At 44.6% G+C, this 24,377-nt stretch overlaps 4 protein-coding genes across 6 annotated transcripts in view; 2 read left to right on the forward strand and 2 right to left on the reverse strand.

Moving 5' to 3' along the window:
* The first annotated feature begins 1,589 nt into the window (after nt 1-1,589).
* Nucleotides 1,590-12,786, forward strand: prkn (parkin RBR E3 ubiquitin protein ligase). 3 transcript variants are annotated; one of them, XM_025061029.1, is made up of 12 exons: nt 1,590-2,873; nt 3,032-3,124; nt 9,755-9,918; nt 10,018-10,240; nt 10,439-10,554; nt 10,649-10,732; nt 10,824-10,939; nt 11,097-11,233; nt 11,485-11,546; nt 11,622-11,852; nt 11,937-12,054; nt 12,339-12,786. In XM_025061029.1, exons 3-12 carry the CDS (start codon nt 9,808-9,810, stop codon nt 12,440-12,442), a joined length of 1,302 nt encoding a protein of 433 aa, XP_024916797.1. In that variant the 5' UTR covers nt 1,590-2,873; nt 3,032-3,124; nt 9,755-9,807; the 3' UTR covers nt 12,443-12,786. The 3 variants fall into 3 exon arrangements, with proteins under 3 accessions (XP_024916797.1, XP_024916798.1, XP_008319871.1); XM_025061030.1 differs by having other exon boundaries at nt 1,590-3,124; XM_008321649.3 differs by lacking the exons at nt 1,590-2,873; nt 3,032-3,124 and adding an exon at nt 9,199-9,340.
* LOC103387134 (potassium voltage-gated channel subfamily G member 3) lies at nt 3,131-5,943 on the reverse strand. Its single transcript, XM_008321654.3, has 2 exons — nt 4,801-5,943; nt 3,131-4,707 (listed from the first exon to the last, which is right to left on the reverse strand). The coding sequence occupies exons 1-2, from the start codon at nt 5,373-5,375 to the stop codon at nt 4,062-4,064; spliced, it is 1,221 nt and encodes a 406-aa protein (XP_008319876.1). The 5' UTR covers nt 5,376-5,943; the 3' UTR covers nt 3,131-4,061.
* Nucleotides 6,132-9,268, reverse strand: LOC103387133 (uncharacterized). Its single transcript, XM_008321653.3, has 5 exons — nt 8,992-9,268; nt 8,016-8,193; nt 7,536-7,894; nt 7,198-7,426; nt 6,132-6,717 (listed from the first exon to the last, which is right to left on the reverse strand). The coding sequence occupies exons 1-5, from the start codon at nt 9,070-9,072 to the stop codon at nt 6,596-6,598; spliced, it is 969 nt and encodes a 322-aa protein (XP_008319875.1). The 5' UTR covers nt 9,073-9,268; the 3' UTR covers nt 6,132-6,595.
* Nucleotides 12,787-13,218: 432 nt separating the features above from the next.
* The window catches only part of ubr2 (ubiquitin protein ligase E3 component n-recognin 2), an 18,531-nt gene continuing 7,372 nt past the window's right edge, over nt 13,219-24,377 (forward strand). The window contains exons 1-37 of the mRNA XM_017037081.2: nt 13,219-13,376; nt 14,506-14,786; nt 15,291-15,369; nt 15,582-15,695; nt 15,782-15,912; nt 16,232-16,370; nt 16,472-16,534; nt 16,622-16,742; nt 16,823-16,930; nt 17,010-17,098; nt 17,494-17,592; nt 18,027-18,190; nt 18,355-18,454; nt 18,555-18,683; nt 18,771-18,954; nt 19,122-19,183; nt 19,306-19,416; nt 19,514-19,579; nt 19,688-19,804; nt 19,924-19,987; nt 20,072-20,196; nt 20,303-20,355; nt 20,540-20,642; nt 20,768-20,816; nt 21,030-21,184; nt 21,270-21,372; nt 21,549-21,658; nt 21,738-21,821; nt 21,897-22,078; nt 22,204-22,412; nt 22,502-22,595; nt 22,687-22,848; nt 23,342-23,430; nt 23,507-23,570; nt 23,669-23,817; nt 23,909-23,964; nt 24,062-24,158. Of these exons, the coding sequence (XP_016892570.1) occupies nt 13,293-13,376; nt 14,506-14,786; nt 15,291-15,369; nt 15,582-15,695; nt 15,782-15,912; nt 16,232-16,370; nt 16,472-16,534; nt 16,622-16,742; nt 16,823-16,930; nt 17,010-17,098; nt 17,494-17,592; nt 18,027-18,190; nt 18,355-18,454; nt 18,555-18,683; nt 18,771-18,954; nt 19,122-19,183; nt 19,306-19,416; nt 19,514-19,579; nt 19,688-19,804; nt 19,924-19,987; nt 20,072-20,196; nt 20,303-20,355; nt 20,540-20,642; nt 20,768-20,816; nt 21,030-21,184; nt 21,270-21,372; nt 21,549-21,658; nt 21,738-21,821; nt 21,897-22,078; nt 22,204-22,412; nt 22,502-22,595; nt 22,687-22,848; nt 23,342-23,430; nt 23,507-23,570; nt 23,669-23,817; nt 23,909-23,964; nt 24,062-24,158 (4,189 nt within the window). The 5' untranslated portion in view covers nt 13,219-13,292. The remainder of the gene's footprint in view (nt 13,377-14,505; nt 14,787-15,290; nt 15,370-15,581; nt 15,696-15,781; nt 15,913-16,231; nt 16,371-16,471; nt 16,535-16,621; nt 16,743-16,822; nt 16,931-17,009; nt 17,099-17,493; nt 17,593-18,026; nt 18,191-18,354; nt 18,455-18,554; nt 18,684-18,770; nt 18,955-19,121; nt 19,184-19,305; nt 19,417-19,513; nt 19,580-19,687; nt 19,805-19,923; nt 19,988-20,071; nt 20,197-20,302; nt 20,356-20,539; nt 20,643-20,767; nt 20,817-21,029; nt 21,185-21,269; nt 21,373-21,548; nt 21,659-21,737; nt 21,822-21,896; nt 22,079-22,203; nt 22,413-22,501; nt 22,596-22,686; nt 22,849-23,341; nt 23,431-23,506; nt 23,571-23,668; nt 23,818-23,908; nt 23,965-24,061; nt 24,159-24,377) is intronic.

Here is a 24,377-nt window from a genome sequence, read left to right on the forward strand (position 1 = left end):
AGCCAATGGATCAAACTAATAACCAACCCGGTCTGTTATTGAGGCTTTATTTAAGTTCACTCATTATTTGAAGTTCATACACATCAAACATTGTATTGCATTCTGGGTAAAAGTCTGGCCCGTCACAATGAAGACTGAAGACCTTCGCTATGGGTCAAGCATTGCACCGATTGGTTTTGCAGCAGCTCCATCCACGTTTGACACAGTTTCTCAGCGGAGTGCAGCCCTTCTCTCCGGTATCTGAAAACATGTTGTGAATAGTCACGTGATCAGTTACGTTAGCTCTGTGACGTTTCATTCTCCGAAATTTTACTTGCTTATTAGCGAGAACATTAGCCAAGCATCAACTTCAGACTTTAGCAGAAGCTCCAAGTATGTCAACAAAGACAATATAAGTTTATACGTTGTTTGTTTTTTTAACATCAGCTATATAAAAATAATGTATTTGACCGTAAAGGAAGCAACAGTTGGTCAACAAACATCGTGTGACGTTATCTGGTGTTCCGTTAAAAGTGATGATGTCCGTGACGGAGGCTAGTGAGCTAACTAGCCATAGAAATGTTACTAGGCGACGAAAGGTGAACGTTAGAGAAAATTGAGATTTTTATTTGTTAAATGTCCTGAACAAAAACCGTTAGTGACGTCCTGTGTTTGGTCACGTCACGTTTTCTAAGATAAAGGTGATGTGTCAAAACAATATGACGTTAGAAGTTGAGGGGTCATCAGTAGCTCACCTGTACTGTTACGGTAAATTAAATATATACAGTATATATTGTTTAGTTTGTTGCTGGACTGGTGTTATTAGTGTTTTTTGTAGAATTTACATATATTTTTAAACAGTGTTTCTGTAAAAAAAACTGTGTGTTGTGATATATTGTAATCCTTTGACTGTACTGTTCCAGTTGGACGTCATAAAAAGCAAACACAAGTGGACCTCACCTCTGGTGTAGCAGGCCTGTTGGACCGGACCTCTGCACTGCAGCACCAGGTTTTGGACCATCAGGAAGTCGAAGCCCAGACACTCGATGTAAAAGTCCTGAGCTGGAACAGAAGTGAGGAGTGAGGTCAGTGCGCTTCATCTGTGAGGTGGGGTTTTTGACCAGTGGTCAGGAAGTGTGTTAGCGAAGTTAAAGACGTGTTACCTGAGCAAAGTGGCAGCAGCAGCAACAGCATCAGCACAGCGGTCTTCATTCTTCTGCTTTTGGGAACAGACTGTGACGATGCTGCACTTTTGTATCTGCTGCTCAAACACGGACACAAACACAGGGGCATGTTTGTGTGCACTTTGCCCGTCCCCCTGAACACGGCCCGTTCCTGCTTAGTCACTCTTTGTGTTTTGTGGAGAGATAGTTCAGGTTTTTGAAGTGCTGATAAACCAGAACATAACGACTCAGCTTTACTTTCAACGTGGAAAAAAAAATTAATACGATTTTGGTAATTAAATTCACTAAGTAATTTGTTTTAATACAGAACGACAATATAAAAAAGTCATTTTTCAACAGTATTTCATCTGTTGTGATTTTTGATTTGTGATATATTGATATTAACAATATATTAACAATAATAATAATCACAATAATAATATTAACAATAACAACATTTTAAGATGTTTTTAGGAAAACATTTAACCAGAGTCAAAGGCCTAAAAGCTGCCTTTGAATGGAGGTTTATCATCTGAATTCAGGCTGAATTAATTGAATTATTTTATTATATAGATTTAACTTCTAATTTTAAGATAACCGCACTGGTTGCCCCCTAGTGGTTGAGTGTGATTTCTTAGGTATCACGAATTCGGCGTGTGTTCACACAGGTCACTTGTTTCAGTTCAACAAACTCTCAGAAAGTTGATTGATTATGGTGGTTAGAATAAACATATATTTATACAACAACCTGAGCTGAACCTCAGTCGTCTTTGGAACGGAGACAATTTTATGTAGTGTTGCCCAGCTTTAAGCCTCACTCCTAGCGTTGCCTGTAAAAACATTTTTGTAAATCCATGGATGACATGATATCATTACAGTGTCAAGATATGTTGATTTTGTCCATTTTGTTTTTTCTTTTTTTTTTGGTCATGTGTGGAGTTGCACTCACTGATTGGTTGATTTGAGTCGGCTTGTTAATGTTAGAGTTTTTATGTGAGGGTTTCCTGGCTGAAGATTGCCGAAGACTTTCGTTTTTCAGTTATTGAATGCTACAAATTCTGATTGGGCCGAGGCCGATAACTTCAGTGACACCTCAGGAGAGCATAAGTTCCACGATCACAGTGTGTGTGTGGTCTGTAACCTCACCTCCAGAATCACATCGCTGTCTCCATGGTAACAGAGCCTCTACAGTGACACAGTCCTACACAGTGTTTTAGTGATAGTGTCTGTGTGTGTGTGTGTGTGTGTGTTTCCTAATCTCCTGATCCAAATGAATAACTTCATTATGAAGCACTGGTTGAACTGCAGACGATCAGAAGAGTCGTCGTTAGATTAGATCAGATGTCAAAGGTTTATGATAAAAGTTCTGGTTTGGCTGTACAAGCAAATGAAAGTCCGTTCATTTGTTTGTGTGTGTGATGTAGACAGAGAGAGAGAGCGAGAGAGAGAGGGAGACAGAGAGAGGTCGATGTGTTTGAAGGTGTGTGTTTTAATGACTTCAGTTTATGACTTTCTTTATCTAGCAGGGTTCATCAGGGGAAGTAGCCAAGCAACACACACACATATACAGTACATACACGGTGTGTGTGTGTGTGTGTGTGTGTGAGAGAGAGAGAGAGAGCATAAAAGATTATTAACAGCAGCTGAGAACAGGTAATCCCTGGTAATCCTGCAATATGAGACGGATAATAAAGAGGATCAGCATTTATTAACTCACAGAAAAACACAGAGGTAAGTCTGTCTCCTCTCATCTACATACACAACACAAAATAATCATCTATAGTCGTCTGTTATTATTTCAAATCCTGTTGAATTAAATAATCACTAATAATAGAGACACTGCTGAAAGTGCGTGTGTGTGTGTGTGTTTATTTGTGTTCTCACTCCAGCCGCTCTGAAACCACAAATGTTCTGACACTTCAACTTCCTGCTAAGGCTGCTGTTGCCTGGGAAACTGTTGGTGTTCCCTCTCACCACAGGAGGTACTGTTTCTGCTTTATTTACACATTTTTTACTCTGATGACACAGACACCAAAACACATCAGCAGCTGCTCCATTCACATCTTTATGGGTCCTCATTATTTTTAGGTGACTGAGTTTTCAAAAAAAAAAAAAAAACCTGAGACAGACCTGAACAAACACTGATCTGAGATCACCACATCGTCCTCCGCCGTCGTCGACTAACACTGGACACTGCGCTCGTGTCCAGTTTGACCACAGCAGATGATCAGTCAGAACTAACGCTTCTTCACTGTCGCGAGTGTAAAACTCCTGAGAACAATTGGTCCTCGACCAGAGTGGATGAGGAAGTTGGTGGACTGTGGTCAGTGATTGAAACGCTGAGAACAAACACCTCCGAGGAGTGAGTGAAGAGTGAAAGGACTCTCGCCAACCACCTGTTCTCAGACCAGCAGTAACAGGAGTCTGGAGAATGGACAGTTCTTGATACAATAAAAGGTCAGAGGACTGAGGTCAGTGGAGGAACTGATGGCTGAGACTGAGATGATGAAGTAGGAGAACTGCTGTCTTTGAATGGAGTTGGTAGACTTTGGTTAGAGACGGTGGACTGTGATCCATGGAGAACGTTTGAATGTTGTTGGGTGACTGTGGTCAGTTGGTGAGGTCAGTAGATTAACGGTGGTAATAATAATTTGAGCTTTATTGATCCCATATTTGGGAAGACAGGCTACCAAACGTGGTTTCTCTGGGAATGGAACCCAGGACTCTCTGTTCTCTCTGTGTCCGAGGCAGGCATGCTAACCACTACACTATTGGCTGCTGGTGGCTTCGAACCTGAAACCTTCCAGATCCAAGTCCTCTTCCTTAATCACCACTGCCACCACAGCTGTAAATGATATGAAAGAAGTTGATGGAGGTCAGCTGACCAGATGACAGCGATGTTGGCCGCCGCCGTGGTCATCAGTTGATGAAGTCTGTGGACAGGCTGTGGCTGCAGCGAGCAGAGCGGACCTTAAGCTCATGGTAGCACTGGACGAAGCTGTGGTAGATGAAGGTAATGGGCAACGCCAGCAGAACAATGCCGCTGACCACACAGACCCCACCCAGCACACGGCCCGCCACTGTCACAGGGTACATGTCACCGTAGCCCACTGTGGTCATGGAGATGATGACCCACCAGCAGGCGGCGGGGATGCTGGCGTAGTCCTCATTCCCCGCCTCCAGGTCCAGGCCGTGCTCCAGCAGTTGGGCCAGGGCACTGAAGATGGCCATGGCCACACAGATGAACACCAGCAGCATTACCATTTCACGGTAGCAGCGTCTCAGCGTCACGCCCAACGTTTGCAGGCCCATAAAATGACGTGCCAGCTTGATCACCCAGAAGATCCTCATGATGCGCAGGACGCGCAGTGTAACACCAGCGCGCTGCAGCTGAGAGTTTTCCCCCGTCAGCATGGTCGCGGTAACAGAGATGTAGTACGGCGTGATGGCCAGCAGGTCGATGATGTTCAGGGGACGACGAACAAACTCACATTTGTCACGAGACACCAGGAAACGGATGATACACTCTGCCGTGAACCAACCGATACACACAGCTTCGATTACCCTGCAGGGGGCGCAGAACAGCAGAGGGGACCAATTAGAGAGGAGCAAATGATAGGGGTTACACAACAGTCGTAACAGACACATTGACACCTACCTGTGCTGGTCCAAAGTCTCTGCAGATTTCCAGTCTGGTAACGTGCTGGCACACATCATCACCATGGAAACGATCACAAACAATATTGACACAAATGCCAGGATTTGAGCTGCCACTGAGGAAGTGGGTTCCTCGAAAGTCCTCCGCATCCTCTCTAGCCAGCGGTTTCGGGGTTCCTCCGGGCTCCGCGGCGCCTCCTCAGGGAAGAAGTGGACGAAGCAGTCAGACATGCGTTCGTCCAGGCGGCGCTGGCAGCACAGCTGCAGGTCGGCACTTTCCAAACCCCAGTACAGCATCTCATTGTAAAAGGACAACTCGCACATATGTGGCACGAAGCGTAGCTTTCCGTGCTGAACGTACAACATGATGAAGCTGAAGGCCTCCGAGTGGCGGTCGAAGAAGAACTCGTTACTGTCGCGGTCGTAGTCGTCACAGAGCTCCAGCAGCTCCGACTCAGACACGCAGCGATGCAGGCGACTGAGTCGGCTCAAGGGAAGACGCTTCATCATCTCTGCAGAGAAAGAAAACCTGCGGCCTCCGACATTCAGCGTGCAACACGTGTTCCCGAACTTCATTTTTAACAAAGGCAATAACGTTTTACAAAAGTTTTAACTTGATTTTCTTTGGGTCAAAATCTATACTTTTTTAAAATTTCTATTTAACTTAAGTCAGAAGAATTCCTGGAACCATTCCTTCACAGGCAAAAAAAAACATTTTAATCGTCATGGGACTTAAACTAACCCAAATAATAACCATGAAAAGGATTTTAGTGAACAAAAATGCTCTTTTTGTTCTTCTAAACTGAACTCAAAGATGTGCCAAATAATTTTGTTCCTGTAGAAGATAATTCATCGGTTTCTGCTCTTCGTCTGTTAGAGACCGTTTTTCTTGAGGCTTCTCTTCAGCGTTCTCTCTCTCCTCTTGTCAGTCGGTGTAAGAAATCCAAGGCCATGTCTCGCTTCTGTTTTATCTTTTCAACAAAATCATCTTTATCGTCCGCAGCAAAAGAAAATATGCAAATAAAATGTCATTTTTTTGTCTCAAACAGAAAACCTCAGGCCCTCTCATGTCCAAACTCAAAACAAAACAAGGCTCTTCTCACTGAGACCAGTTCATATCAATCACAGCAGCGGGCACTGGAAGGCAGCAGCAGCTCCTCCTCCTGGTCTTCCTCCTCCTCTTCATATTCTCCTCCTCCTCCTTTTCTCTCTTCCTCATCTCTTCTCCTCCTGTTTCTCTTCTTCACACTCAGTGATTCAGAGGAAACTGATATGACTCAGGAAACTATCCTTTCACTTAAATTATTGACTTTTTGTCCAAGATAAAAACAAAAAACAGTTCAGTAAAATAGCGCCCTCTGCTGGTGCGTTGTTTTCTCTAAATTTTATTATGGCTGATAAAAAACGAACCTCATCACTACATTTGTGACAGATAAGAACCAGGATCATTTTTTAAATCTTTTGTTTATTTTACATTAAATTAACAACAACAAACAACAACATTTCTGACGTAACAAATATCACAGCTTAGTGTAATACAGGAGCTTAAGTCCCACCTTGAATCTCAGACTTATTTCAGGCTTAACAAATACAGAGTTTTTACTTAGCCAGTTTTGTGAAACTTATTCCCTCGTGTTTTGTAGCTGACGTCATGACAAAACCTGAGTCTGAAGCACAGGAACTAAGTCTCATTGGTCCACCCAGTGTAGCATTGTGCTGCTTCTCTTCCTGCAGAACTCCCTCAGGATTTTCTATTAAAACTTGTAATGAGGTAGGTGTGGTCATCTCCAGTTCCGTCACAGGAACTGGATATCTCGATTTGCTCTGCGGGAGCGGAACCGGATCTCCGCAAGTTTGGAATTGATTCCGGTGCCGATAACTCCTTTCTTGGCAAAAGGAAAGCGAGCCAAAATGGCATCTGAAGAGAAAAAGGGAAAGATATGAAAACTTTGCTGAGCAAGCTTTGAATATTTGTCTCCCTATTGCCTCTTATTATCTTCCCAAATAAGATAATTCCACTAACTAACTAGTTAGTTATTTCACAACCTGACCTGCCGTGTCTTATCGTGTGCCTGCCTGGAGCTAATTGTGTCTTTGACACTACTTGACGTCATCAAATATGTACTTACCATGTTTGTAATTAGCAACCATGTGCTTACATGAACTTCTGTGTACTTAAATTACTAATGTTGGCTAACGTCAGCTGCCATCAGCTGGTTCTAGCTAACATGCTGGATATTAGCATGTGTTGCTAATAGATGTGACGTCAGCCAAGATCTACTGTAACACCAGACAAATGTAGTATATCTAATAATGTCACTTGAACAGGACTATAAACCCTTCATTCTTACTGGACCAAGAATATTTTTTCTTGTATCAACCTTAATTTTCAACCTACTAAAGATGGCGTTGATTTTGTGCGGGTCAAGTGCACTTCGTTGTGGCTGGAATGCCGGCCGCCGACTCCGCCCTCCTCTGAGGTTACTGTTCATCAGTGTGTTCATGTCAAACACACCGAGCAGCAGGGTCCGAGCCATAGCCGTAGGAGATGGCGCCTGATTGGCCGCCTGCCACGAGCGTAGATCACAAAGTACACCAGAACCAGGATATACCTCCACTTGGGTCATCTGGAGAAACATTGTGCAACAACACATACATTGTTTGTTGACAACTGAGGTTATACTGGGCCACAGATCTGTTGGTTTTGGATGAGAACGTTTCAGCCACACATCCCACCTGTCCTGGCATAATTCCGGTGGCGGTGCACTGGCTTTCAGAGCAGCTCCTCCTCAGCTCCTCCATGTCAGTCTGGCTACAAATTGGTGCCTCCTCTCCCATATGACTCCCCAGCCCTAGGTCTGCTCCTCCTGGCTCATCCTCATCCCAGGACTCTGATAGCTCAACACTCAGCTCCTCCTGCAGCTGCTGCTGTTGTTGCTGCTGAATCTGAGGGCTGAATTCTCCATCTGGACCGCTGGATGAGGCGTGTTGATATAGAGCATAACTGCTGTGGCCACCACCTGTCACCATGGAGGTGGAGTGACTGTTAATCTGGCCCAAAGTCTGCCACATGGTGGACAGCAGTGCAGGGATCTCTGGGGGGGACGGGGGGGGTATAACAAAATAAGTCAGTGAATCAGCCCGATTTGGATGAATCACAAATCAAATCATCATGGGAAAGCTTGTCTGATTGGTCACCTGTGATCATTGACTCACCGTGGACCAACATGTTTCTTAGTCTCTGGTTATCGGTCGAAAGCTCAGCTTTTTCCCGCTCCAGTTCTCGAACCCTGGAACGTAGAAAATGAAGCTCAGCGGCGTGTGACGGGATCAGAGCCGACGCTCCGTTGGCACAGGTTACGCCGGAAGAATATGTCGACTCAATTTTTACCACCTGTCGGACAGAATGGGTGGAAAATATATTGACAAAATGTATACATTTTATGCAGTTTTAAAAAGAACCTCACCTGCCGTCCATCAAAAGAAACAATTCTCTTTGGAATATAGGAGGAAACAAAGCCGATAAAATTCCATAATTTTATAATGTTTTTTTTACCCAAACTAAAAGATAAAAGGACTATGACGGTGAAGGAGGAAAACGTATGACAGAGGATGAACATTATAAAATCAAATGTTTAGGACAGTGGCTTTAGACTGTTATTATTATTATAAAGTTACTTTTAGACTGTTATTATTATAAAGTTACAGAAAATACAGTTAATAACGGACTGTGACTGAAAGTAAGAAGATGCAGAAAAAATATATAGAAAAATTAAACAATAGCAAATCAAGTGACATAAAAACCCAAAGAGGTAAGAAAAAAACAAGGATGACATATTGTTCCTCAAAAGCTGAATAAATAAAGTTTTCCCTCTGTAATTGATAGATAATAGAAATCCATATATTAATATTGTTGATTATATCACATTGTTGTCATCATTATTTTACATTTTATGGTGGTTTTAAAGAGATGTTGGCACCTCACTATATTATTTATGTACATAAATAATGATTTATAACATTTGTACAATGTACAATATACAAGTATATTATACTTCCATGTGAATTGAATGTATAAGATGTACATTTATTAAGGAAATTATGACCCATAATTGATAACAGTAATGTAACGTACAGTTTTTACCCCGCTGACGCTACAAATAATTTTAACATAAACCCTGGTTCTTCTCACCGTTGGTCCGACGCTGGCGATGGCGCTGGTTCCACCTTGTGGTCGGTGCTGCAGGACGCAGGTTTCTAGATTCTCTGCCATGTCGACTAAAACCAGACTCTGACATTCACAGCTCCAGCCGCGGCTCAGAGGGGGAAAAACAAAGAAAAAACAAGTTTATTAAAATTCATAAATACCTCCATTTCCGGTGCAGTAACGTGACGCCATCTTTGTGCGACCGCCTTCTAGTGCCACAGAATGACGTCGGATAAACTAGTTAGCCGTAACAGAACCACAGTACCCAGGATGCTTTGCTTCCTACGTTCTGTAAACACGCTGAGGCCGAAGGACGAAGTGGGCGAAATGATCGGTGAGGACGTCGGAGTGTGTTTATTTGGTTGCTAATTTGTTTCTGATGATCTACTGTGTTTCTAAGATGTCCTGTTAAATGTCTGTAAACATTGGTTTTTAAAGTAAAGTTCTACTTTACTCTGACTCTACGCTTTTCTCGCTGTTCTCTAGTGTATTTTTTAAATGAAATTTCACCGTCCTCTGTGTTTTTACTGCTCTCATACATACGTGTTTACTTAGCTAACTGTCTACCATTGTTCTATTGTATAGTGAGTGTCGAATGAGATTCTAATAAGTTTTCAGTGGGATACTGTTCTATTACTGTCATTTTATTCTCCGTTTTTCTCTGTCAACAGGAGTTCCACTCTTTTTATAGTAATATTCTACAGTGTTTTCTGTCTTTCTTCTCTGACCAGACCCTTTACCTTTTCAGTGTTTGTCAGGTATAACCTGGGGGCAGCAGTTGCAGTGGAGCTGCAGGAGAACATGTGTGTGGCAGAGCTGAAGGAGTTGATAGCGAGGCAGCATGGTGTTTCACCAGAGGTCCTGCGAATTCTTTTTGCTGGGAGGGAGCTGAGGTCGGAGGTCACACTGCAGGTAGGGTAAACGATGAAAGAGAAAAAAAACCCAAATGGATTCACCAGGGGTAAGAAGAACAGGAAAGACTGAATCTAATAAATCACTGTCTCTTCTCAGGGCTGTGACCTCCCCGACCAAAGCACCGTCCACGTTGTCCTCCCTCATTCAGACTCCTCCAGGTCCCGCATCTCTTCTCAGCAGCTTCCACTGGAAGAGCCGAAAAGTCTGACCAGACTGGACCTCAGCTCTTCTCGCCTTCCTCCCACGAGAGAGGAGGGGGAAACGAGGGAGGAAGGAAGAGAAGAAAGTACAGAGGAGACGGACACTGGTGTTCCAAAAGGTCAGAGCTGATATCAGTTCCTGGTATTGTTCCTTATCTCTCATGTCAATTCGTGTTTCGTCACTAATCCAGGATACGAGAGGTGGAAATACATGTAGATAGTCTCTGTTAGAAAAGACTGCCTTATGCGTTAAAGTTATGACTGTGTCTGTATTTTAAAATGCAGTATACACTTACAGTGTGTGGTTGTGTGTGCAGGTGTTTGTCGCTGCAATACTTTTTTTGTGTACTGTAAAAGTTGCAAATCAGTGGAACCAGGAAAACTGAGAGTTCGCTGCAAGAGTTGTAAAGAGACGACCATCACACTGAGTAGAGTGAGTTCAAGTACTGCAACAACAGGGATACTGTCAGTACAAAAGTACCATCACTGTAGTTACAGTATTATTTTTTTGTGTGTGTGTCTCTCAGGGTCCATCTTGTTGGGATGACATCCTCCTCCCAGGGCAGATCAGTGGTGTTTGTCAGTCAGATTTCTGTTCCGGCAGTGAAGCAGTAAGAAAACAGATGCACTTTTTGTTACTTCCTGTTATGACCGTGCAAGTCACCTGATTGGTGTGTTTTGTGTCTGTTTGTTTGTGAAAAGGAGTTCTTTATGAAGTGTGCCTCTCATCCAACCATAGATGACGACCTGTCTGTGGCCCTGGACCTCATCATGACCAACACCAGGGATGTGCCCTGCATCGCCTGCACTGACATCATGTAACTCTTTTTATTTTTATTATTAAAAAGCCAAATATGTTCAAGATCTAGAAGTAAACTCTTAGTCTAGAAATGTTTATGACTTATTTGACCAAAAAGCTCATTAGAGTGTTAATAACAAAGAGATGTGATTGTTTTTTTAATGTGTGCGTCTTAGGGAAGTGGTCCTGGTGTTCCAGTGTTCAGAGCGTCATGTAATCTGTCTCGACTGTTTCCGTCGTTACTGTGAGACTCGTCTGAACGAGCGCAGCTTTATTCAAGATGCAGCTGTTGGCTACTCTCTGCCCTGTGCAGGTTTGTTCTTATTTTTATTTTTGCTACATCTAAGCTGTTATCTGACCCAGTTAAAACAAAAACTACACAAGCTAACTGTGTTAGTCACACCCTGGAATAACCTATGACATTGACACTTGATAGGTGATTCTTGTGTTCTAGAAGCAGCCAGACCTGCCATTCAGACATTTCTTTAAACTAATAATGCTAATTACTGTATCTGACACCTGTCGGCTTATTGTTTGTTGATCATTGTCGATGTGTGTGTGTAGCTGGCTGCGCTGACTCTCTAATTAAAGAACTTCATCACTTCAGAGTACTGGGTGTTAACCAGGTAACACTTTTTTTTATTTATGAATTATTGTTTTTGTGTTTGAATCGTTGTCATGACATTGTCTATTTTTCATAGTATGAGCGTTACCTGCAATATGGAGCTGAAGAATGCCTGCTGTCCATTGGAGGACTCATGTGTCCATCTCCAGGCTGTGGGGCGGGGCTTGTCCCCGCTGATGGCAGCAGGAGAGTGGAGTGTGACAGGCGGATGGGCTGTGGCTTTGTCTTTTGCAGGAACTGCAGGGAGTGCTATCACGAGGGTTTGTGTCAAACACTAAGTACCCCTCAAACAGGTGACGTTTCACAGGTAAACTGACCAATCACAGTCTATGGAGTCTGTACAGTCTTACAAGAGTTAACAAATTTACTCAGCTACTGCTCTTATGCTCAGGGTTTTTCGGTGAGTGAGGAGGCATGTCTACGGGGGAGGTGGGAGCAAGCCTCTCTTCGCCTTATCAGGGAGTCGACCAAACGCTGCCCCAAGTGTTCAGTTCCTGTGGAGCGCAATGGTAACAGTTTAATAGATCTTATATACTTTAATTTCATTACACTCAATAAAAATTGGGAAATATTGCTGTGCTCCCATGTGTCTTGAAGTTTTTCTATACCTGTTCTTTACCAAAAATGAACTGCATGGAAATATATCTGCACTAGAGTCTCTGGAGCATTTCTGCTCCCATATTATCAGCTTCCTTCTTTAGGACTGCACTAATTGATGCAGTGAAAAACAGTTTCTGCTTCCACTTCCTGTGTTAAAACGTGTCTATAATTACAAATCTGTCCCCCCCTGCAGGTGGCTGCATGCACATGCGGTGTTCTCTGTGTAAATCTGAATGGTGCTGGATCTGTGGAGTTCCATGGAACAGAGAGTGTATGGGTCAGCACTGGTTTGCATAGAGAGTCACAGTGAAACAAGTACTGTTATTCAGTAGATGCAGTCTGCCAACAAAGTTCTTTATCCTCCTGTCAGTATAAGCCCTCTGTCATCCAGACTGTTTTAGATGTTATGATTCAAAAACTGGACTGAGTCCATTCAATAGTCTTCTTTATTTCTGACAGAACAGATGTACTGTGTCAACATTTTCCATTTGTTTATCTAAAAGGCTGTGGCTCTAGTTTTGATTCAGTCTTGAACAAAATAATTCTATCAGCTCCCCGGTTTGGAAAATGTGTTTAACATAAATGTTTGAATAAATGTAAATATTTAAAAAACAAATATATAAATAAATTATTTTGAAGAACATGTTGAATTTGTGTTGATATTTTCTTTTTCACAAGAGGATTCATCTCAGGATTTAAAAAAATAAATGGTGAAATTATTAAAAAAATAGGAATTGGGCAAATTATGAAAGTATTTTAATAATATGTTAGTTAATTTGGTTAGTGTTGTTTAAGTAACTTTTGTGTTCAGGCTGTTGTTAATAATAGGTACATGTATAATATTTGGTAGGTAATAAATATAGAATATCTAATATTGAATAATACTTATAATGTCTAGTAATACATTGATACTGTTAAAAACAGAGGCTCATTTTCGTTGTATCCCCGTGTTACAATGACAATAAAGATGACATTGTTCTAACTATACTACATGACACTAACAGTAAATTATTATTGCTCTCACCAATGCTAATGTTGTTGTTGTCGAAATTCTATATCAGCCCCGCCCGCTCAGCTGTTCTTTATTTCCGGTTCCGGTTCTTCTTGCAGCAGGCACAAACCTGTGTAAATCCAAGTGGAGGCAAAGATGGCGGCGGCAGATCCAGACACCGAGCCAGCGTCAGTTTTAAGTCCGGATTTTCTGAACTTTTCCGCCAAAGACACCGCAGCGGTAAGTGACTACGGAGTCAGTCCGATCTAGAGACACTATTGTCAGGTCTCATCGTTAGCCTCAGCCCGTGCTTCTCCGGGAAGTAGAGGTCAATACCGTGGGGCTCCGCTGAACCTCCGCCAATGCTAACGCTAATGTTAATGTTAGGCTGCGGGGATCGGGGCTGACAGAAACACCTGTCCGTCTGTCAGCCGTGCTCCCTGGGAACCTGGACACTGTCTACCCGCGGCGTTTCACCGTCGGTGTCGGCTGAACTGGAGCTGTTAGAGTTATTGTGTGTCTCGTCAACTGAACGCTGCTGAGATAGGGAGACGTTTAGCTGGGCTTCTCAGAAAAACAAAGACAGTTTGACAGTCATCCCAGAGATGGGTTTAATGGAGAGAAGATGTTTAAAAGACTTACCAGGGACAGAGAGACACGTTCAGTGTTTAGATACAGAAAGACAGCCTTTTTTATGAAAAGGGAGACGGGGTCCACTGGGACAGAGACAAATTAGACAGGGGTCCTAAAGACTGGAAGAAAATGTCCTCAGAGACAACAGTCTCGTTAGAGACAGGCGTGTCCAACAAAACAAATCAAAATAAAGTCCTGAGTCACCTAATATAAAACTGTTTTTAGACTAGAGATGCTGAAGCACTTAAGCAATATACAGGCTTTAAGGACACAACAACAGTCCACTGGAGACAGGGTCCGTACACTGACAGTAACACAGTTGAAAAAGACACTTGGTCCCCAGGGACAAGGAAACATGACAGACTGCATACACCTGAAGACAGAGTAGGGTCTTAACAAGGAGGTGGGCTTAGAAAGTGTAGTCCCAGGAGACATGGTCATTGGAGACAGACATTGTCCCAGAGGGCGATAGAGAGGGGGTCATTAAGTATAAGTGTTAAGGACAATAAGGCAGTAACATTAGTACTGTTGGCTCATTTAATGCTTAGCATTAAATTGCTGACATTGTTGTCCTGATAGAAAATGTTAGTTTTACTTTCTATTTGACCAACTGTGTTCATCTCTGACATTGTTGTCCTGATAGAAAATGTTAGTTTTACTTTCTATTTGACCAACTGTGTTCATCTCGCGTTGTTGTTGTTGTTGAATTAAATGACTTCCCCTCTGGTTTTTCCAGTGCTGGCTGGCAGCAACTGACCTACAGAAGGAGGTCTACCATCACCTGGCAGTCTATGTTCCCAGAATTCTTTGCCTTGGGCCAAGTGGTGGCAGTGGTAGCAGCAACAGGGAGGAGGAGAGGGAGGAGCTAGCATGTCAGCTCCTTCTCCTGGCTCCTCTGGAGTGGCTGCTCCTTGGGGAGGATCCTACCTCTGGATTGGCTCAGCTCCAGGAGAAGAACCAGCCGTCACCGCTCTGTGGACACGTGTTCAAGGTTGGGGAGCCCACCTACTCATGCAGGTAAACATGCTTATCTGGTGCTGAGTTGGCATCAATGGTACACCTGCAAATCGTCGGCCATCAACCCGTCATATTCAGCTAACACTAACCAAAATACACATTAAACTGATATTGATATCTATTGACCCAAACCTACGGTGGTTTTAGCTCATTTTACTCATTATAACCTGTAATTATAACTTAATCTTGAGCCGTTGATAACACGGAGTGAATGTTTACTCAGTATTGGGCAATATATTAACCTTGCCCTGTACTTTCCACTGAGTTATGGTTAACATAACAAGGTAACTTTAACCCCATGTTGGCTGAAAATGGTCAAACCCTTAATGTGATGTAACAGGAACTTGTTTTTAAAATCAGTTCTTAAACTTGACACTGAACTTCTGATGTCATTAGTTGGTGAACAACAGTGTTGTCAGAGATCATCTGAAAAACACCTTCAGGGCAGAAGCACATTTTTTTAAATGTCTGCGCGTGTGTGTGTTTGTGTTTGTGTGTTCTTAGGGAGTGTGCAGCTGATCCCACATGTGTTCTCTGCATGCAGTGTTTCCTGGGAAGTGTCCACAAAGACCATCGATACAGGGTGAGTGTGTTTAGGTACAAACACACACACATACTGCTGTGTGTGTGTGTGTGTGTGTAGTTTGACTGTAGTTAGTGAGTGTGATGTCATAGGTCAGTGAGTCTGGGGCTGACACTGAGAGTCATCTGACTGCTGCATATGACACTACGAGCTTGACATACAATTACATGGCCGAGGATCATCTGTGTGTGTGTGTGTGTGTGTGTGTGTAGATGACCACATCAGCAGGTGGAGGTTTCTGTGACTGCGGAGACTGTGAAGCCTGGAAGAAAGGTCCTTACTGTCAGAAACACACTCCCGGAGACGGCAGTAGAGATACTGAGGAGGTGGGACACCTGTCTGTCTTTGTCTTCTCCTGTCTGTCCTCTCTGCATCCATCTCTCATGCTTTTCTCCATCTGTGTGTCTCCCAGGACCCTGTCTCTCAGCTTCCAGCTGATCAGGTGGCTCGTGCACACAGTATTTTTTTCATCATACTGAAGTATGCCGTGGACCTGCTGACATGGGAGCGAGAAGAACTTCTGCCTCCTGGACTAGAACCATTGTATGTTTTCAAGCACAGCCACAAGCAAATAATGACAATAATTTGTCATGAAATCTAGAATTAGTGTGAATGAGGCATGAACACAGTCAGAACCAGCCTGAGACCTGACAGGACTAGGAGCAGAGCATGAAAATGTCATGTTGGGGTGCGACTATGGCATTTGTTCTTTCCTGTGTCTCTGGCTGGTTCCAGCACCAGTAGGTGGCAGCATAGTTAGCTCCAGTGCCAATTCATAAAAAAAAACATGAAATCCCAATTCAGAACTGTGGTGCTTTTCTCTTACACAGTGTACGTTTTTCATGTTTGTGTGCATGCACAGGGACAAAGCCGACACCTACTACTGCATGTTGTTCAATGATGAAGTCCACACTTATGAACAGGTCATCTACACACTACAGAAAGCCGTCAACTGCAGCCAGAAGGAGGCGGTGAGCTTCGCGACCACTGTAGACAGAGAGGTCAGTGTCACTGCCACCCAGTCATCCAGTCATCCAGTCATCCAGTCATCCAGTGCATGTGCTTCTGCATGTTTGTTCACTCCGTGTCTGTGTGTGTTCAGGGCAGGAAGTCGGTTCGATACGGAGACTTCCAGTTCTGTGAACAGGCCAAGTCGGTGATTGTGGTGAGTTGCATGTGTTACTCGGACGTTACGTCGTCCCCCGCAGCCAAACGTCATCCTGTTTAAACGTTCCTGTTACCACTCAATCAGAGGAACACCAGCCGCCAGTCGAAGCCACTGCGTGTTGAGGTGATGCACTCGTCTGTCGTCGCCCATCAGTGTTTCGCTCTGAAGACCCTCGGCTGGTTAGGACAGATCATTCAGTACTCGGGTACGTTACCTGGACCTTCTCGTCCTTCGATCCTTGGTGAAGAACTTCACTTCATTGTGTTCATTGTGTGTGTGTTTCAGATGGTCTGAGGAGGATTCTATGTCAGGTTGGGCTTCAGCAAGGTCCAGAAGGAGAGAACTCCTCGCTGGTCGACAGACTGATGCTCAACGACTCCAAGATGTGGAAAGGCACGTACCCAGACGTCTGAGGTTACAGTAGATCAACTCTGATCCACGTGTGTGAAACACCTTGTGTTTGTGTGTCCAGGAGCCAGGAACATCTACCACCAGCTGCTCATGAATAGTCTCCTCATGGACCAGGAGTACAAGAAGATCTTTGCCATCCAGTTTGCCAAGGTAACGCACCTGATCAAATTCAAAATATATTTTATATACAGAGCGTTTTACAGTAAGATGGAAAATGAACACTGCATTTAAAATGGCTGATTTTGCCTCTGAGACTCTATTGCTTGTATTGATTTGATATGATTTGCATATGTGGTGAGTCATGGACACTGTCTGAGTCTGATTTGAGTCAGAAGTGTCGTCCTAGAAAAGCAGTGAATGAAAAACATGGCACATTTTAATATTGACATCACCCAGAATTCTTGGTGAGGACAGTATGAAGGTTCTTACAAACCAATGACAGCGGCAGCAGTTTTGGCCTGTGTAAGTTCAGGTCAGAAGCCAGTGTGAAAAGTTGAAGGGGTTCTGGGGTCAGCAGCAGTGACCTCTGACCTCTAACTCTTTAGAACTACAGACGCCTCCAGACAGATTTTTTGGAGGACGACCACGAGCGAGTGGTGTCAGTGACGTCACTGTCCGTTCAGCTCTTCACAGTCCCAACCATGGTGAGTACTGTCTTAGCCCCCTCCTCATCACACACACTTCTCTCTTTCTCTCTCTCCCTCTCTCTCTCTCTCTCCCTCTCCCTCTCTCCCTCTTCCTCTCTCTGGCTTGCTCTCTGTCTCGCCTGCTGGTAGAGTTATGAAAAGCTGCAAAGCGACTATGTGACAGACGACCATGATCGTGAGTTCTCCATCACTGACCTGTCTGTGCAAATATTCACCGTCCCGTCGCTGGTGAGTGAAATCACACTGATGACTGACAGGTGGAGTCTGTTGATGTCATCAGCTGCAGGTGTTTGTAACGTGCGCACACTCACAGTCCCACAGGACCGGTGTCTGTGACCACGTTTGCCTGTTCTCCTGTTGTACTTGGAAATTCTATTTTTGGTTGTGTGTGTGTGTGTGTGTGTGTGACTCCGTGTGTGTCCATGCTGCAGGCTCGGATGTTAATGGTAGAACAGGACCTCATGAGCACCATCATCAGGACCTTTGTGGACCACGTGCGTCACAGAGATCTGCAGGGACGCTTCCAGTTTGATCGATACACAGCACAGCAGGCCTTCAAGTTTGGACGAGTCCAGAGCCTCATCGGAGACTTGAAGTAAGAACCAGTGCTTAACCAGTCACTTACTAGTGATTCTAGTTCCTCGTTTAAGACCAAGTACTCACCATCTATTCACCTACATACGTCATCCATCAGCCACCAACAGTTAACCAGTCATCACAGTTTGATTTTACATGTTGACCTACTGTGTTTGTGGACAGATACGTCCTGATCAGTCATCCCTCTGAGTGGACCTGTCAGCTCAGAGTGAAGTTTCTAGAAGGTCTGGATGCTTTCCTGGATCTGCTCAAGTGTATGCAGGTGAAGTGAGACGAACAACTCTGATGCTGTTTTGGACCGGAGTCACCTTCCTGTCTCTGATCTCTGTCTCCGTCTCTGTCTCCCTGTCTGTGTCTATCAGGGTATGGACCCAGTGGTGAGGCAGGTGGGGCAGCACATAGAGATGGAGCCTGAGTGGGAGGCCGCCTTCACACTGCAGATGAAGCTGACTCCCATCATCTCCATGATCCAGGAATGGTGCTGCACTGATGTGAGTGTGTTCACGGCGTAGCAGCCACAGAATACACACACTGTTAGTTTATGGTGCTACATAATGCTAAATGATGCTATTTGACAGGAGCACGTGCTGATCGAGGCCTACAAGAAGTGTCTGAGCACGCTCAGTCAGTGCCAGGGCGGTCTTCCTGACGGTGAACAGCCAATCAGCTTGAGTTTGGCTGGACACTGTGTGGAGACCTTCAGATACCAGGTGTCTCAGGACAAAGTATCCATCCACCTTCCAGTGTGCAGACTGCTGGCTGGTAAACACACACACACACACACACACACGTGTTGTGTCGTTTTGTTGTAAACATTATGATAATTTAAAAACAATGATAATTGAATTCAGATGTGACTGAGGCAGTGTCAGATGTCTCCAGTGGAAGGCGACACTGAACAAACACATTAACCAGCTGTTGTCCTGCAGGTCTGCACATCCTCTTGAGCAGGACTGAAGTGGCCTCACGTGTCCCTGAGCAGCTCCCCCTGGTGAGGAAAAAATTCAGTACATCCATTGTTTACCTTGATAAATGTGTGGCTCTGATCAGGAATGAATGCATGAATTACTGCAGGTTTTTAATGTGTATTTTGTGTGTGTGTGTGTGTATCAGGGTGAACTCAGCCCTCCTATCCTAATTGAACTCCCTCTTCGCTGCCTGGTGCTCTGTGCCCAAGTGCATGCTGGGATGTGGAGAAGAAACGGCTTCTCCCTGATCAACCAAGTGAGTCCATTTCTGTAACTGTGGGTTTGACACTACATCTCTTAGGCTACATCAGAGCTAAGATTTTTTTTTTTATTTATTCTTTTTTTTCTTTCAGATTTATTATTATCACAATGTGAAGTGCAGAGTGGAGATGTTTGACAAAGACATCAACATGCTGCAGGTAAAGAAAAAAACACACAAAGCTTAAAATACTGACATGAAAGTTCAGACGTTATTAATGAAATCTGAAAACCAACCAATCAACATTAAACATGTGTGATGTGTCCAGGTGGGGGCGTCCATGATGGATCCAAACCACTTCCTGATGATCGTCCTCAGTCGATTTGAACTTTTCCACATTTTCACCTCAGCAGATGTCAGAAAAAGATACAGAGAGGCCAACAAGGTCGGTACTGACACTGACCGATGTCAGAAAGAGATACAGACACCAGCAGGGTCAGTACTGACACCACTGACAGTATTAACAACGACAGCCTGTGTGTGTGTGTGTGTGTGTGTTGACAGGATGTGGTCCAGCAGAACAATACACTCATTGAGGAGATGCTTCATCTTATCATCATGGTCATTGGTAAGAAAATGTGTTGTCGTGTTGGTGTGGACGTCAGTCTGTCCTGCTGCTCGTTCACGTCTGTGTCTCTGTGTCCATGTCCAGGTGAGCGGTACATCTCAGGTGTGGGACAGGTGGCGCCGTTTGACGAGGTCAGAAGAGAAATCATCCACCAGCTGTCGATCAGACCAATGGCTCACAGCGAACTCGTCAAGGCTCTACCTGAGAATGTGAGTCATGAGTCCACCTGTCTGTGGCTCTGTCCGTCTTTTTATGTCTGTGTCAATATGTGTCTGTCTGATGTCGGCTGACGCTTGACTTTTCTCTCTCATTCAGGGAAACAAAGAGACTGGACTGGAGAGAGTGATTGACACTGTTGCTCTTCAAGTGTGTAGCCATTTTTTTTTTTTCTCTTTTTTTTTTAACCACAGCACCCCGACCTTTGACCCCTTAAATACACAGCACTAAACTCCACATACAACTACATAAACATCATTGTTTATTAGTGTTGTTATTACTTCATGATGCAGTGACATTAACAGTGATGTCATCATTTGTGTGACGTGTCTACAGGAAGCCGGGTGTGACGGGGCGTGGCCTCTACGAGCTGCGTCCTGAGTGGAATAAACACTTCAACCTGTACTTCCATCATTACAGCAGAGCTGATCAGTCCAAGGTGCTCGTCAACAGTTCGTACTGTTTTAAAGGCCTTTGTCAATGCGTTCACTGTATCACCTCACAGAGCTCCTGCAGTCTGCGTTTCCATGGTAACCACAGCTGCGTGTGTTTGTGTTTTTTTAGGCCGAGGAGGCCCAGAGGAAGCTGAGGAGACGAAATGGTGAAGACACAGGTAAAATGTGTGGATGTGTGTGAGACGCTGACCTCGTCTCTGCTAGTCGTCGTTAGGGATAAAGCTTTCCTGCAGAAACGTCACAGATTTGAACCTATTTTGCATCAGACATAAAATCCACCAGAAGCCAGATTTAGGTGGTTTTAGGTTTTTTTTTTCTGTCTCGTCATCTCTATTTTGTCCCTCTTTTTTTCTTCCTCTCTCTCTCTCCAGCTCTACCTCCTCCTCTTCCTCCTCCTCTCGCTCCTCTCTTTGCCAGCTTGGTGAACCTGCTGCAGTGTGATGTGCTGCTGGCCATAAAGGGCGCTGTGCTGCAGTGGGCAGTGGAGCCCAGTGGAGGTGGTTGGACTGAGTCCATGCTGCAGAGGGTAAGTTCAGGTGTCCACTTCAGTCAGAGCTCAGACGAACAGTTTTACATGACAAGACGTGTGTGTGTGTCTTACACGTACCCAGGTGCTTCATCTGGTGGGCATGGCTCTGCTGGAGGAGCAGCAGCAGCTGGAGAACAGCAGTGGTGACGATGACATCATGTTTAACTACACCTCCAAAATTACACGTTAGTAACAAAACACAGAGCTACGGGGTTCAGTTCTCTTATTTGATTGGTAGACTGTGGATCGGGGTTCAGTTCAAATTCTCTTATTTGATTGGTAGACTGTGGAGGAAGAAGCATCACACATTAACACATTGTCTCTTTGTTTTTATTTTTTGTGTGTGTGTATGTGTGTGTAGGTCCTGGCGAATCCCCCAGTCCTTCCGGAAGCATCCTGGCTCTGCTGGAGACCCTGCAGAACGCTCCTCACCTGGAGGTTCATAAAGACCTGATCACTTGGATCCTGAAGGTGATGACAGTTGTGATGACATCACACCTGGATGTTCACTTTTGAATTTTTTTTTTTTAATGATTGTGTTTGAATACAGATGGTGACAAACATCAAAACCATGAGAGAAAGAACGTCGAGCACCTCCAGCATCACCATGAGTCCAGGAGCAGGACAGGAGGAGGTAACGTAACCCACATCTGACCTTTGACCTGGTGACATGCACTGTAGACCTCACCGGTAATTCTTCGTCCCGCAGTCGTCCAGAGATAAAGACAAGGCAGAGAGGAAGAGAAAGGCGGAGATGGCTCGTCTTCGTCGTGAGAAGATCATGGCTCAGATGTCAGAGATGCAGAAGCATTTCATCAACGAGAACAAAGAACTGTTTCAACAAAGTCTGGAGGAGCTGGAGGCGTCAACCTCAGGGATTGCACAAACAAGGTACACTCTGCAGTTTATATTATTGCTCTGTTTGTGTCGACATGAGCAAACGACTCTTTAACTCCGTATGTAAATCTGTGTCTCGGCAAGTTCCAAAATCACCGGGCTCTGTCTCCTTCCTACAGTTCCTCAGGTTTGGACACATCCTGCCTGTCAGAGGTGTGTGTTGGTCCCCGCAGAGCGGGTGGAGCCGACAGCCGTCAGCTGGTCACATGTATTCTGTGTCAGGAGGAGCAGGAGGTCAGAGCCTCAGGCAGAGCCATGGTGCTGGCTTCGTTCGTCCAGAGATCCACCGTCTTGTCCAAAAACCGTCGGCGCAGCCTGCCTAACCCCGGTCAGCTTCACTCACCGTAAACACTCTGACGTTGTTGTGCAGGAAGCGTTCACCGCTGACTGTCTGGTCTCTGTCTTCGTGTGTTTCAGAGAGATACGACCCTCTGTTCCAGCACCCTGACCTTTCCTTAGGGATTCACACCGCGAGCTGTGGACACATAATGCATGCCACCTGCTGGCAGAGGTGATACACAGCAGCTGTACTTTCGTTACTGACCACAGGGGGGGGCCGATGTTGACCCGTGAATGTCAACATGTTCTTTTTTTGAATGCAGATACTTTGAGGCTGTGCAGGTGAAGGAGCAGCGGCGTCAGCAGCGTTTGAGAGGTCCAACGAGCTACAACGTCGAGAAGGGAGAGTTCCTGTGTCCACTCTGCGAGTGTCTGAGTAACACTGTGATTCCTCTGTTGCCAAGAACTCCGTCTCCTGATCTGAGGTAAGTATCTGTGAGCTGTGGTGAACACTTCTGTCACTGGGACACACACATACACATCGTGATCAACTGTATCTGTACTTGAACACCAGTGTATATTCACAATTACTCCCTCACAAGTACAAAAACGCACTTGCCATAATATATGTAGTACTTCATTAAAGAACTATGTTTTCAAAGATTTTTGTATTTTAAAAATTTATTATCGTGTCCTAAAAGTGGTGATGCCAAATTATCTGGGTCTGTCAATCTGAAGGCAATCCCACTGCTGCTCTACAGGGGGCAGTGATGTGGAATATGACATGAGTGAAATTTTGTTGATAAGGTTTTTTTTTCTGTTGTTCTGTGTAAAAGTTTTCTGCAAACTAAGATAAGGCACTTTATCAATCGACAAGCAGTCGTTAAATTCAAAATTCAGTAAATGTACACCAGGTTTACATTTGACACAAACAGACATTGTTGATGACACATTTGTTTCTTATCCTCTTTGTCTCAGTTTGAATCATCCCTCCCTAGAAGCCTGGATCAACAGAACCAATCAGCAGATAGCAACACTAAACTCAACCTACAGGAAGCAGTCTGACGGTCAGTCGTCAGTCAGTCAGCCAGTGGGCGGAGTCAGACTTATTCTGAGTCTGATTTGTTCCTGTGTGTGTTTCAGGTGCAGCAGAGGAGCCCGAGCCTGAGCCTCCTGAAGGTTTCAGAGTGGACAGTGTCACTCCACAGTGAGTCAACAGACACTCAGACCAGAGGTTTTTTTTTGTTTTTTTTCTGTTCAGTGTCGTCGCTGTGCGATGCTAATGAAGATGCTACATTTCCGTAGGAGTCCCTTCTCCAGCAGCCTCAGTGAGATGATCACCGCCTTCAGTTTGTCCACATACAAGGTCGCACTTAAGCTGAACCCCAACGACACCGACCCACGAGTCCCAGTGATGAGCTGGTCCACCTGTGCCTACACAATCCAGAGTATAGGTACACACACACACACACACACACACACACACAATCATTCCTTCATGACACAAAGTTTCCAGGTCACAATAACAGTAGATTTCTTTTGCAGAGCGCCTCCTGATGGATGAGGATAAACCTTTGTTTGGTAGTTTACCATGTCGACAGGTAAGTGTTACTCAGACCATCTGATCAGTCAGTAGGGAGAACTACAACATGTACTTATGATGGTGTGTGTGTGTGTGTGTGTGTGTGTGTGTGTTAGGATGACTGCCTGAGGTCTCTCACTAGGTTCAGTTCAGCATGTTGGACCACAACGCCACTGAAGACGACACACACACATTTCATCCGACTGTTCACAGGTATTCAAACACATGCGCTTACACACACACACACACACACACACACTCCATCCCTCACCAACGCTCACTCTGTGACATTACACTAGACTGATAAACACCCCAGGATCAGGGTGTTTATATGATGACACACATGTTGACCGTGTGTGTGTGTGTGTGTGTGTGTGTGTGTGTGTGTGTGTGTGTGTGCAGCTCTGGTTCCAGCCCCCCGGGGAGAAAACA

The sequence above is a fragment of the Cynoglossus semilaevis genome, chromosome 12 (genome assembly GCF_000523025.1).
Source record: "Cynoglossus semilaevis isolate Cse_v1.0 chromosome 12, Cse_v1.0, whole genome shotgun sequence".
Classification (NCBI taxonomy): domain Eukaryota; kingdom Metazoa; phylum Chordata; class Actinopteri; order Pleuronectiformes; family Cynoglossidae; genus Cynoglossus; species Cynoglossus semilaevis.